Genomic DNA, 14815 nt, shown 5'->3' on the forward strand with positions numbered 1-14815 from the left:
CCTTTTCCACTTTGTGCGTTGTGGGCCAGATGAGTAAAACATCAGTCTGACTAAGATCTGACTGGCAGCCCGATGATCTCGGCGTAGGAGCTGACCAGTGGCTTGAGGCAGAGAACCTTTCCAGATCCAGCTACACCTTTTTACGGGAGCTGAAGCAGACTGCAGCACCATTTCCCCCAGCACATGGTCTGTGAGTACAGGCTGTGAACAGCGTAAGGGGGAAATCCAGGAGGGGTGCCTTGAAAAGTGCATTTTGACTGTTTCTGCAGTTAGATCTTTGGATTTTAGAGGAGGGGGACCAAATTTTTTGGGTCAGCCCTGAAGCATTTGGAAGCATTTTTTAGGTGCCAAAAGGCTGCCATAGTGGCCATTTTGGATTTACTGATTTTATTTTTTCTGAGTTCTCCAACTTCTCCAAAATACCTTGTTTTGCCTCAAATCTGTTAGAAATATAGCCCTTAGACCCTAATACCCCTGTTTTATGCCTTATTTGTACTGGATGGGTGGCTGAAGAGTATTATATTTGACTCCCAGTTATCTTTATGAATCAGATATCCTCCCTTTTATAAAACCAGCTTCTTTCTATTATGACAGCTTCATTCAGTAAGGCATTCATTCAGTAGGAGAGTGCAGCATAGTGATTAGAGCTACAGCTTCAGTACCCTGAGGTTGTGGGTTCAAACCCTGTGCTGCTCCTTGTGACCCTGGGCAAGTCACTTAATCCTCCACTGCCCCAGGTACATTAGATAGACTGTGAGCCCACTGGGACAGATAGGGAAAATGTTTGAAATACCTGTAAGTAAACCACTTTGAGTATGGTTGTTGTAAAACTACAAACAGGCGGTATACAAGTCCCAATCCCTTTCCCTTTCCCATTATTTTGACAGACAATTTCCACTCACTCATTCTCTCTCTGATTACCACCAGACTGGACTACTGTAACACTGTCTACCTAGGATGTTCTCAGATGCAAAAAAATTAAATTATAATCGGTCCAAAACACAGTTATTAAATGCTTTATCATGTAAATGTTATGATCATGTCTCTCCACTTTTCCAAAAATACCACTGGTTTCTAGTAGAACAGCTTATAATATTCTAATTATTAACTTTAACCATTAAAGCATTACATATAGGTCTTCTTCACTATCTTCTCTTACAATACCATATTCACCAATGCGGCTACTAAGATCACTAAGGGGCTCATAATAGAAACTGAAATACATCTAAAAAACCACCCAAGTCAGCACTTGGATGATCTAAAAGACAGGTTGTCCAAATGCCGATAGTCGAAACAGCTTTTTAGACATATCCAGGGACTCTTTAGGCCTCTGAATCCCGCTGTGTGCCCAGAGCTACAAGGGGGTGTTGTTGGAGGTGTGGTTAGTGCAGGATGTGGGCCAACCTAGACTTAGTCATCCTGCAGGGATAATCGAAGGTTTGATGAAACTGCTTAGATGGAACTTATATGTTGTGAGTTAGATGGTGTAAATTATATGTTGTGAGTTAGATGGTGTAAAGACACCCATAAAGAGCCCATAAGGTATCCAAAGTGACTAGATAACCACTTCAGAGACAAAGTAAAGACCCACACACACAACCCGTGTTCATTGACTCTGTCACATCCCTACACAGTTGAGAATAAAAACATACATACCTGCTTACGGAACATCAGCACCTGGCATAGGAAAGTCTAGTAGAGCTGCATACAGGTGACTTAAGTAGTCTGGGGGTGGGGGTGAGCTGGTGAACCATAGAAAGGAGGACTCAGGCCCATAAGCCATTCTAACCACTACATCAATGGTGGAAAATGTAAGCCCCCCAACCCCTACTGTACTGCCATATAGGTGGCACCTGCAGCCATAATTGCTATTGGAGTTTTAGACAGGTGGGTACAGTGGATTTTGGGGGGCTTACCATGACCTATAAGGGAGTTGTGGTGAGATGTTTATGTGGCACCCTTTTTGTGTAGTTCACAGCAGTACCCTGTAAGATGCCCCATTGCTCTGTTGCCGTTTCTGGGTGGCTAGTCCATCACAATGCTGGCCCCTCTCACATCCAAAAGGTCTTGTTCTGTACATTTCCAACTTGGACAAATTTTTGGTCAAGAATGTGGTATAAAGATAGAAGTAGTGGTGGTCAGGCGATCAAACGCCTGGATGCATAAATAGACAATTTTTAAAAAAAATTATTTTGGATGTACTTTTTGAGAATGGATATTTTGTGCTGCTGACTTTGGGCAACTAACATCCTACGTCCAAATTGGACTTAGGGCCGTTTCTTATGATTATTCCCTCCACATGACCATTGTCTCATTTTCCCAAACTTGAGAATGGCTTGGCTAGAATCAACTAGACATTCAGCATTTTTCTTTGTGGCTCCATCATTCTGGAATTCACTGTCTTCTTTTTTAAGCGTAGAACTCGATTTCAAGAAATTTAAATCCAATTTAAAAGCTTGGCTGTTCCAACAGGCCCTTAACCATGAATAAGCCTGAGGTTGTAGGGGTATTCAGTGCTATGCAATTACTGATAATAAAAAATCTCATCTGTCTAGGGGTTTATCTTAGCACTGCCTAAGGACAGCTTTTGATTGGCTACACACTTCTAAGCTATGAACAAACTGTCATAGAAAAGCAATTGTCTTTATTATGTGATTATCCCAACAGATAATAATCATGCATGTATACAGGGGAATGCACAGCTTAGGTGCATGCATGCACCATAACACTGAACAAATATGTACAATAATGATTCTTGGAGACAGACTATGCATAAGAACCAAGGCTACTAAGAGAGAGGAACACACACAGCTAGGATTGCACTGAACTATGCACCAAGCCACATAAAACTACCCATGGAAAGAATATTGCCAAATATCTTACTAATCCAGTGAACTATAGAAGGAATGTCTGCTCACCATTTAAAAGGAGGGGCTTCTAACCGGGCTGTACCAGGCTATGATGTGCCCACACCTGGAGTACTGCGTCCAGCACTGGTCGCTGTACATGAAGAAGGACACGGTACTACTTGAAAGGGTCCAGAGAAGAGCAACTAAGATGGTTAAAGGGCTGAAGGAGTTGCCGTTCAGCAAAAGATTAGAGAAACTGGGCCTCTTCCTCCTCGAACAGAGGAGATTGAGAGGGGACATGATCGAAACATTCAAGGTACTGAAGGGAATAGATTTGGTAGATAAGAACAGGTTGTTCACCCTTTCCAAGGTAGGGAGAACGAGAGGGCACTCTCTAAAATTGAAAGGGGATAGATTCCATACGAACATAAGGAAGTTCTTCTTCACCCAGAGAGTGGTAGAAAACTGGAATGCTCTTCCGGAGTCTATCATAGGGAGAACACCCTCCAGGGATTCAAGACAAAGTTAGACAAGTTCCTGCTGAACCGGAACGTACGCAGGTAGGGCTAGTCTCAGTTAGGGCGCTGGTCTTTGACCAGAGGGCCGCTGCGTGAGCGGACTACTGGGCACAATGGACCACTTGTCTGACCCAGCAGCGACAATTCTTATGTTCTTATGCTTCCTCTCCTGGGCCGGGAACCAGAGCCTTCTCTGTTCTGAAGGGGTCAGACTGATTACAGCATGCTGTGGAGATCAGTTCTTGGAAAGATGCAGCCTAAACAAACAGCTCAGTCCTTTGATGACCAGAGGTGAAGTTATGCTCTGGTAGGGTAGTCTCAGACTTGGTTTCTTTCTATGGCAGGGAGGCACAAGGAGACTGATCTCTGGAACCTGAGTCAGAACAGCCCAGGAAGGCACATGAGTCTCACAAAGACTCTTATCCTGGCTGTCTTAGTTTCTTCGCTCAAACTCCAATCTTTACTCTTCATGTTACCTCCACGAGCAACTCCCAAATTATGCCTAAAACTGACCAAGTCCTTTGTTCTTCTTGTCTTCTCCTTCCCGTCACTGATATCCTTAGTCAATAAGTGTCTTTGTTACCAGGGCGTTTGCTGGTCAAATACCAAAATGACCAGCAGTATCTGGCCAATGTCTAATGTCATCATAAATCACCCTAGAGATAAGGTTGCCAGGCACTGACTGTTACTGTCCCAAGCTGGAGACTTCTTATCTTACATTCCTCTGGAAGCGAGGGGCCCCGCTTTGGTAAGATGACCTGATTGACAGGTTGCCAGAGTATATGGTAAGATCGGTTAACATAGCTGGTTTTAAAAAAGGTTTGGACAAGTTCCTGGAGGAAAAGTCTTTCTGCTATTGAGACAGACATAGGGAAGCCACTGCTTGCCCTGGGATCAGTAACATGGAATTTTGCTACTATTTGGGGTTTTGCAAGTTATTTGTGACCTGGATTAGCCACTGTGGAAACAGGATACTGGACTAGGTGGACCATTGGTCTGACCCAATATGGCTATTCTTATGTTCAGCCAAGGAAGAACTGAAGGGAATGACTTTGGAATTGGTAATTATTGAATTGAAGGATATATCTGACATACTTCTTGTAGGAAAAGTGGATTTGGAATACTACTTCTACTATGTAACAAATTTACCACTGATTGTAACCCGCCACGAACTCACCTTGTGAGGATTTGGCTGGATATAAGAACACATACAGTATAACATAACGTAACATAACATAACTTTTTATTTTTTTTTTACTGTAAAAATATAATCCAGAAAGAAGTTTGTCTATAATAATAGTACTGGTAATATTTTCTGTTTGTTCTGTTCTAGCTTCTTTTCTATATAAATTGTAGTTCTTCCCCTTAGCCTGTTGTCTGTTGCCTCATTGTATTTTGTGTATCTTTGTATTTTGTACTTTGTATAATTTTTTTTTTGTTTTTATTATTATTATAACATTGTCTATGTTATTTTACTATGTTTTTATGGATGTATTTACCTTTGTATAGTTTTTACCTTTGTAAAACGCCTAGAAATCTGATTAGGTGGTATAACAAATTTGAATAAAACTTGAAACGTGAAACTTTGGTCTGAAATAAAGGTAAAAGTACTCAATTTATTTGGTTTTCCTTTAAAATTATAAGACAGTGCTATCAAAATCTCAGGAACAGAATATTTACAAATGAACAAATAGGGAAGTCCCTGTTATATTTGAATAAATATGCTTTCCTATCATTATTATATTTCTTTTCTTTCTGTATTTTGTATGATATAAACCAGTGTTCTTCAACCTTTTTACACCTATGGACCGGTGGAAATAAAATAATTATTTTATGGACTGGCAGACTACTAAGACTGAAATTTTAAAAAACCCATCTCCGCCCCCATCCCCGCAGCTTGGGCCCTATTCAATCCCCGTGAGCTCAGTCTCCATCTCCATCCCGTGTACAGGGAGTGGGGAAAGAGAGAGAGAAATCCATGTTGCATCTCTCCCACTCCCTCTACTGCCATACCCAACATTTTTCCCTCTCTCAACCCCTGGATCATGTGCAGCATTTTTCACTATTGCCCACCAGCCCCATGTCCAACATTTCTCCTTCTATCACCCCTCTCCAGCACCATGCCACACCTCTCCCTCCATCATTATGTCCAACATTCCTCCCCCTTGCATCCCCTTCAATCTGTTCCCTCTCCACCACCATATCCAACATTTCCCCCTCTCATCCTTCTCTTCTCCATGTATCTCTCTCTCTTTCTCCCTTTCCATCTTTCCCTCTCTCTCCCCCCTCCCTCTCTCTCATCCCCAACAATTCTCCCTTTCTATTCTGTCCCTTGTGTCCCAAGTTCATGCCTCCACCCATGTCCCAATGTGCTTCCCCCCCCCCTTTCTCCCTTGTTCAGGGTCATCTCTCCCTTACTTGTTTAGGGCCATACAGCCTCTGCCGAAGCTGGATCAGTGTCTCCTGCAAGCGCATGTCCGTCTTCCTTCCTGCTTGGCTGCTCCTTATCTTCAGCACCAGCTGCACTTGTTTGCCAGGACAGCCCGCAATCGCTGTTGCACACTGCACGCTGCTGACCTGGTTCTGGGTCAGCTACATGCAGCATGCAAAAGCCATTGTGCGCTGTCCTGGCAAACAAGTGCAGCTGGCGCTGAAGATAAGAGGCAGCCAAGCCAGAAGGAAGATGGACATGCGCTTGTAGGGGACACTAATTCTTCACGGACCAGCAGGAAATTTTTGCAGACCGGTTGTTGAAGAACACTGATATAACTTGCCTTGATCTTTGTAGATTTGATGGCGTATCAAGTTTGAATAAATTATACTAGTGTAACTATTGCTAATGAACCTATTTGAATGATGCTATTATTATTTACTGTTGCAGTGACCATTATTTACTTTTGCAGTGACCATTTTTTGCAATAGTTGCAATGAGTGTAAAATCTTAATCATATACATCTTTGTTTTATTGTATGGCTACGGACCTTTATGTGAAGAAAATCAATAAAAACAAGAGAAAAAGGAAGCCGATATGGTTCTCCAACCTAGTGGCTGAGATAATAAAGGCGAAAGAGTTGGCGTTCATGAAATATAAAAAAAACCCAAGAAGAGGAGAGCAGAAAGGACTACAGGGTGAAACTGAAAGAAGCCAAGAGAGAGATATGTTTGGCAAAGGCACAGGCGGAAGAACAAATGGCTAAAAATGTAAAAAAGGGAGATAAAAATTTTTTCAGATATATTAGTGAAAGGAGGAAGATAAAAAATGGAATTGCTAGGCTAAAAGATGCTGGGAACCAATATGTGGAGAGTGATGAGGAGAAAGCAAATGTGCTAAACAAATACTTCTGTTCTGTGTTCACAGAAGAAAATCCTGGAGAAGGACCGAGATTGTCTGGCAAAGTTGCACGAGAAAATGGAGTAGATTCTGCGCCGTTCACGGAGGAGGGTGTTTATGAGCAACTTGAAAAACTGAAGGTGGACAAAGCGACGGGATCCATCCCAGGATACTAAGGGAACTCAGAGAGGTTCTGGCGAGTCCTATTAAAGACTAGTTCAACAAATCTCTGGAGACGGGAGTGATTCCTGGGGATTGGAGGAGAGCTGATGTGGTCTCTATTCATAAAAGTGGTCACAGGGATGAAGCAGGAAACTACAGGCCGGTGAGCCTCACTTCAGTTGTTGGAAAAATAATGGAAGTGTTGCTGAAAGAAAGGATAGTGAACTTCCTTGAATCTAATGGGTTACAGGATCCGAGGCAACATGGCTTTACAAAAGGTAAATCGTGCCAAACGAACCTGATTGAATTTTTTGATTGGGTGACCAGAGAGCTGGATCGAGGACATATGCTAGATGTAATTTACTTGGATTTCAGCAAAGCCTTTGATACAGTTCCTCATAGGAGGCTGTTGAACAAACTTGAAGGGCTGAACTTAGGACCCAAAGTGGTGAACTGGGTCAGAAACTGGCTGTCGGACAGACGCCAGAGGGTGGTGGTTAATAGAAGTCGCTCGAAGGAAGGAAAGGTGACTAGTGGAGTCCCTCAGGGTTCGGTGCTGGGGCCAATCCTGTTCAATATGTTTGTGAGTGACATTGCTGAAGGGTTAGAAAGAAAAGTGTGCCTTTTTGCAGATGATACCAAGATTTGTAACAGAGTAGACACTGAAGAGGGAGTGGAAAATATGAAAAAGGATCTGCAAAAGTTAGAGATGCTTGGCAACTAAAATTCAATGCAAAGAAATGCAGAGTAATGCATTTGGGGATTAATAATAGGAAGGAACCGTATATGCTGGGAGGAGAGAAGCTGATATGCACGGACGGAGAGAGGGACCTTGGGGTTATAGTGTCCGAAGATCTAAAGGCGAAAAAACAGTGTGACAAGGCAGTGGCTGCTGCCAGAAGGATGCTGGGCTGTATAATGAGAGGCGTAGTCAGTAGAAGGAAGAAGGTGTTGATGCCCCTGTACAGGTCATTAGTAAGGCCCCGCTTGGAGTATTGTGTTCAGTTTTGGAGACCGTATCTGGCGAAAGACGTAAGAAGACTTGAGGCGATCCAGAGGAGGGCAACAAAAATGATAGGAGGCTTGCGCCAGAAGACGTATGAGGAGAGACTGGAAGCCCTGAATATGTATACCCTAGAGGAAAGGAGAGACAGGGGAGATATGATTCAGACGTTCAAATACTTGAAGGGTATTAACGTAGAACAAAATCTTTTCCAGAGAAAGGAAAATGGTAAAACCAGAGGACATAATTTAAGGTTGAGGGGTGGTAGATTCAGGGGCAATGTTAGGAAATTCTACTTTACGGAGAGGGTAGTGGATGCCTGGAATGCGCTCCCGAGAGAGGTGGTGGAGAGTAAAACTGTGACTGAGTTCAAAGAAGCGTGGGATGAACACAGAGGATTTAGAATCAGAAAATAATATTAAATATTGAACTAGACCAGTACTGGGCAGACTTGCACGGTCTGTGTATGGCCGTTTGGTGGAGGATGGGCTGGGGAGGGTGTAGATGGGCTGGAGTAAGTCTTAACAGAGATTTCGGCAGTTGGAACCCAAGCACAGTACCAGGTAAAGCTTTGGATTCTTGCCCAGAAATAGCTAAGAAGAAAAAAAATAAATTTAAATTGAATCAGGTTGGGCAGACTGGATGGACCATTCGGGTCTTTATCTGCCGTCATCTACTATGTTACTGTTACTATGTTACTTACACAGACCAAAGCAGTTTACAATCTGATAATACTGTATAAACTTAAAATCAATATCAAAACAATATGAGCTAACAACATAATTTTATTATACAGTATATTAGAGATAGATATTTATATGTGTATATATATATATTGCAAAAAAGTTCCACAAAATATGAAGTTTCCATCACCACAGAATGGTAAGTACTTAAGAAGAAATAATCTTATTTGTAGGTGATTGTGAGATGGTGGAAAATCTCACTTCGAAGTGAATTTCGGGATGCAAAACCTGGAGAACTTAGAGAGACTCACCATGACTTCTTGGAGGACTCAACACTTCAAGGTAAGAACAAAAATTTTTTTCATAAAAAGGTTCTTTCAGCAGCACATAGTTGTTTTTTCATTTACCATATATACTTGGATATAGGTCATTCATACATAAGTTGTACCCTAATTTTGAATCATACCAAAAATGCAATGACTTCAGTATAGGTCATTATTCTCCCTCATTCCCTCAGGATCTAGCATCTCATCTTCTTCTTTTTTTCACCTGTTCCTATGCTCAGCATCTTCTCCCCCTTCCCTTCCCCATACACAAATGGGCATAGAGGTCTGGATTATATAACAGAATACCTATTTTTTTTTTTATTATTATTTATTTATAGAATTTTATAATATTACCAAGCATATACATCTTGTACAGTAAAGTGAGATCAATAACATAATAAACTAAGTTTCCAAAATTGAGATATACCATAATACATAATTCAATTTGAAAATAAAGATACATAAATGAAGTAATAAATGATCTAATTGATCACACACTAGTCCTCCAAGATTTAAAGAGTAGAGCAAATATAAATCAAATAGGTTAACAGGAAAACCATGTCTTACAGGGAGCTAACCTTCCATGGGCGCTGTTATTCCTTTCTCAAGACGTTTCGCTGAGAGAAAACTTATCAGATGAGACGGCTCTGTAAAAATGTACTTCAAAGATAAATATCTGAGTACACATTTACATGGATATCTCAAAAAGAAAATACCCCCTATTTGAATCACTCCAGGTTTCAGAAGTAGAAATTCTTTTCTTCTCTTTTGAGTCTCTCTAGAGACATCAGGAAAAATCTGAATATGATATCCCAGGAAGTCCTTGGACCTATTTTTAAAGAAAAGTTTTAATATCCAATCCTTGTCTGGAGCCAAGGCCACAGACAGCAAGAGAGTGGCTGAAACAGCCAATTCTCTATCCGATTGTTCCAAAATTGCGGAAATGTTCAATGGTCTGTCCCGGGATTCCTCGATTTTTTCTTCTTCTTCGGATTGGGGCTTGGCAGGAAGATAATACACTCTTGTAAGAGGAGGTAAAGAGCTTTCAGGAATTTCCAATATTTCCATAAAATACCTTTTCACCATTTCTCTAGGAGAAGTTGACAAAATCTTTGGAAAATTTATAAATCTCAAATTGTTAGCTCGCCCATTATTCTCCTGAGCTTCCAGCTTCCTCCTGAGTATTATATTATCTTTAACCAGCAAATCTTGATTTTGTTTTAATGATATTAGCTCCTTACTTGTATTTTGTGTCTCTGTTTTTAATTGAGATATATCCTGTTTTAACACTTTTATTTCTTCTTTCTGTTCTTTTAATTCTTTGTCCAAACTTTTTATTTGAGGATTTAAGGAATTCCCCAAATTCACTACCAAGTCCCATAATGCTTCAAGTGTAACTTTGGGGGGTTTAGTAGGAGAAAAAAGTTGTAATGGTGTAGTGTATGACTGTTCTGAAGTTAGTTTTACCTCAGTGAAGTCTTGTATTCCCCCAACCTCTGTTGTCCCGGTCGCAGGTCCTAGCAGAAAGAGCATGTCACTTTGCGTTGTTCTGTTCGGCGAGCCCTCCATAATAGCCTTTGGAAACAAAGAAGCTACCTCCTCGGGTGCATTCTGGTCCCGTGGAGAGCTGGCTGCTTGCGGCGTCGGTTGAAGGGGTGGCGTCTTGACGTCGGGGCTAAGGGTGACATCAAGGCCAGAGGATCTCACCACCGCGCTTCTCTCCGGTGGTGTCCCTAGCGAGCTGGCACCCGACTCTTCCTGCTCCCGCTGTAGGCGCCGAAGAAAATCGTCAATGGTAACCGCAGGGGTTAAGGGTCGCCGGGAGGCTCCTCCGATGTTCCTGCCCCGTCTCTTCGGCATTATTGTAAGTGAATCTCGACGGCGTCCTCACTGCAGCAGAGATGCAGCGGCCATCTTGGATCCAGAATACCTATTTTAAGTCTATTTTATAAAGACAATATTGGTCTCTCTGGCTCTGTGTAAAAGAGACACTTAGATCCAGCTTCAATAGAATATAAATGCCAGTGAACCAATTTGTATCTGCTTCAAAGTAGACACTAAGCTAGTATTCTATAATTTGTGTGCCTAGTCCGTTACTGATTGCTAGCTTAAGTCAGCAATTAGACACCTATATTTAGAAGTGACCACTTATACTTGTTCTATGACCAGTATAAATGGGCACACCTGACTGCCAATATTCAATATAGCATGAACTGAAATTATCAGATTGCTTATACCCTTCCCATATGAATGCCCCCTTTCCAGTAACACACTAGAACACTTAGATGCCAAGTTATAGAATATCATCTAAATGTAAGGTGCCTAACTGCCATTTCTAGTTCAATAGGAATGTCAGTCTTGAGCCACTGGATTTATAGACCTTTACCCATGGAGTGTGTTTAGAGAGCTTCATTTGCATGTTTCCGCTCTGCCTCCCTTCTCCCTGGGCTATCTTGTACTCCTCAGTTATTCTCTTTGCGCACGAGGTGGTAGGAGCCTGTTTATTTCTTTATATTTTGGGTTTATCATCCAGTCAAGAGGCTTTTCGGTGGTACAGAGGCCTCCCAGTCTTGGGACATCTCTGGTTGCAGGGAATGCAAACTTTCAGGTCAGAAGTCTGTAGTCAAAGGGCCACCTACATTGCAGGGCACCTACTTGGCCAGCCTGCATTAATAATTCGGAAGCTCGGGGACTGGTCCCTTAGGAGCACGGCTTGTCCCAAATTCTGTCCGCAGTGGTCTTGAAAGCAGACTGATCAGCTCTGTGGGGATTTTACAAGCGCATGAGTTTTGGTAGGGGGTTGAGGTCTCAGCTCTGCCGGAGAGACTGAGAGGCAGTCTGAAGAAGCAAACTGGTTTTACAACTTACCCGAGATAGAGGTTCTCCCCTTCAGTTGGCTGCAGCTTAAGTCCATGCAGCTCCCAGCACAAAGCATGGCACAGTGAGGACAGGGTTGACGGCTATAAAAGAATATCAGGGGGGAGGGTTTTTTGGGAGGGATTCTGGGGTAAGAGCAAGGGCCTCCACCCCTAGAATCCTAAAATCGCTGTTTTTTGATCCCCAGTGTAGCTCCCACAGGCCGTTTTTAGCACCAAAATCGCTACTGCAGCAGCATAGGCTTTGTGCAGAGAAATGACTGCAGCTGGAAGGAGGAGGGAGCTGTCCAGAAAAAGGTAAACACCCGCCGGAGGGAGGCACATACTTGGGGCACAGAATGGAGGGAGGAAGAGAGAGTGGGGCACGTTTGAACTCAGGAGGGAGGGAGAGGGGCATGTTGGGACTCGGAAAGGAGGAAAAGGGGCGCATTGGGACACCAAAGATAGAACAGGACCCCCGTTCGTAAGTACGAGTCCGACATAAGTCAGATATTCGTAAAACAGGGACTGCCTGTAGTCTTTATATTTATAAAGTACACAGGTGCTTTTAGCATATATGCTTTGCATTAATTTTCTAAAATCAATTTTTTGTTAGAAAATTTTGCATGAAGTATGTACATTTAAAGGCCCCTTTTACTAAAGTGGTTAAGCAGTTAATATGGGAAGGTCCAAGGCAACACTGCTCCTTGTTACCCTGGGCAAGTCACGTAATCCCACATTGCCTCAGATAAAAATGCTTGAGTACCTGAATGTAAACCACTTAGTCCATAAATGGCATATAAATACTAAAATAAATAAACATGGTTTCACAAAAGGAAATTCTGGTGCACAAGGCATACGAGTCCAGATGAGTGGGTTAACTTCTCTTAATCATGAGCTTTGCAGAAGGAATCGTATACATTTCTATTTCTGCCTCCTTCCTCAGTGGGCTGTACTACCTCTCTTCAGTTCTTCCTTGTGCACATGAGCTAGAAGGTGTCTTTCTGATCTGTGCTGAGAAATTTTGCTATTTTGGAGGTTTTTTTATTTGAATTCTGAGGCTTTCAGTGCTCAAGAGATCCCCAATAGTTCTGGAGCAGCTTTGCCTGGGAGAAGACACAGACCCTCTGAGGGGCAGTTTGCAGCTAACAGGGCAACCCTTTGAGGAACCTGTCTAGCCAGCTTGCACTAACACTTAAAGAGCTCAGGGACCATTCCCCTGGGACAAGGCTCACTCCTGATTTATCAGATGCTTGAGTGCAGGCTGTTTGGCCTCACAGTGCTCCGGGAGGACTTTAACAGGTGTCAGCTGCGTTCTCCTCCTGCTTCTCCTTCCCCCGTCATTGTGTATGTGTATATGGGGTTCTGAGGTCTCAGTCCAGCATAGACCCAACTGGCAGCCCAAAAATCGCAGCCTCCTGGACTTGGGATATGAGGTCTGACAATTACATTTCCAAACGCATCCTAGAAAAAATGCTACATACCTAATTGCTGAATATCACTATGGTCACCTTCAAAGTATTCCTCTTAGGTAGCTATGCCCTGATGCCAATGCCTAGTCCTCCTTTCAAAGCAATTTTGGAACTCTTTTTCTGGAATGTCCATCAGAGCTCTCATCGTATTGCCCTTGATGTCCTGAATGTCATCAGGAAAGTAGGGTTGGTGTTCCAACAGAGGTATTTGTTTTCTGGCTAAAAGCTTCCTCATAGGTAGTGCTGTGTGAGCTGGTGCATTGTTGTGATGCAAGAGCCATGAGTTGTTGGCAAAAAGTTCTGGTCGTTTTCGTCCAACTTTTTCACGCAGCCTTTTCAGCTCTTCCAAATAGCAAACTTTGTTAACTGTTTGTCCAGTTGGTACAAATTCATAATGATTTCTGAAATTGGGAATTAATTTCTATATCAGACATCCTTAAATCCAAATGCTCAACACTAGTGTCTGTTAAAAAATAAAAAGCCATACTTAAATCACAACAAAAAAAAAAAAAAATTTGAGTATGATTAGAACTGGAAGAATGGAGACACCTCTCACAGACCATTGAAGTCTTTGAACCACCGGGTGGATCAATTGAGATTAGCAGTACTACTTAAAGTACACAACAATTCAGGAAGGAATACATCCCATGTTCTCATCTATAAGGAACAAAGGCCCAGATTCACTAAAGATACTGACATAGTCGCTGTTGGCCGATTTTTAAACAGCGATTGATTCACTATCTAGTCTGCATGCAAATCATTTGCATGCAAACTCACCGACTCAATCGCTCAGTGAGCGATTGAGTCGGTACAGAGCCCTGACAGTAGTGACAGGAGAAGCAGCATCCTGTCAGGGCTTCTGTCGGGAGGCTTTTTTTTTCTTTCATTTTTTTTTTTAACGGCACAGATATTTTGCGTGTATTACACATGCAAAATATCTGCCCAATTAAAAAAATAAAAATTTTAAAAAGCCTCCGACAGTGCCCCCTCAGTGCTTGGTTGTTCCACTTGGTTTATTTGATACATTTTGATTAGCATTGTTCATTGCACTTTTTTACAGAGCATAACAGAAGTGTATTGTCAGGGAAGTTCCCTGTGACCCTCCTTCTTATATTTTATACTGTAGTAGATATCAACTGCTTTGGTAGAAACTGAAGAGAGGCAGTACAGCCCACTGAGGAAGGAAGTGGAACTGAAGAAAAAGTATATGATGCCTTCTGCATAGCTCATGGTTAAGGGAAGTTAACCCACTTATCAGGACTCGTATGTCCTGTTACCAGAAAGAACTTAATTTTCCCATCATGCCAAACAAATCTGATTGATTTCTTTGACTGGGTGACCAGAGACTTGGGTAAAGGGCATGTATTAAACATAATCTATTTGGATTTCAGCAAAGCCTTTGATACAGTTCCTCATAGGATGCTCCTGAATAAGCCGAGTTGGTTAAAGTTAGGACTCAAGGTGGAGAACTGTATTGGAAACTTGTCAGTTAACTTTTGGTAAAACCATACAGTCTCAGATCTTGTAACCCATTAGATTCCAGAAGTTCACTATCTTTCCCTTCAGCAGTGCCTCCATTACTTTTCCAACCACCAAAGTGAATTTTACTTGCCTGT

The 14815-nt window shown here is 42.2% G+C and overlaps 1 protein-coding gene across 1 annotated transcript in view; it reads left to right on the forward strand.

Annotated features, from left to right (window-relative positions):
- Window positions 1-14815, forward strand: part of FBXO36 (F-box protein 36) — a 73773-nt gene that overhangs the window by 6051 nt on the left and 52907 nt on the right. Inside the window, exon 2 of the mRNA XM_033958335.1 lies at window positions 8780-8888. Coding sequence (XP_033814226.1) covers window positions 8780-8888 — 109 coding nt within the window. The remainder of the gene's footprint in view (window positions 1-8779; window positions 8889-14815) is intronic.

This window comes from Geotrypetes seraphini, chromosome 9, assembly GCF_902459505.1.
Source record: "Geotrypetes seraphini chromosome 9, aGeoSer1.1, whole genome shotgun sequence".
Lineage (NCBI taxonomy): Eukaryota > Metazoa > Chordata > Amphibia > Gymnophiona > Dermophiidae > Geotrypetes > Geotrypetes seraphini.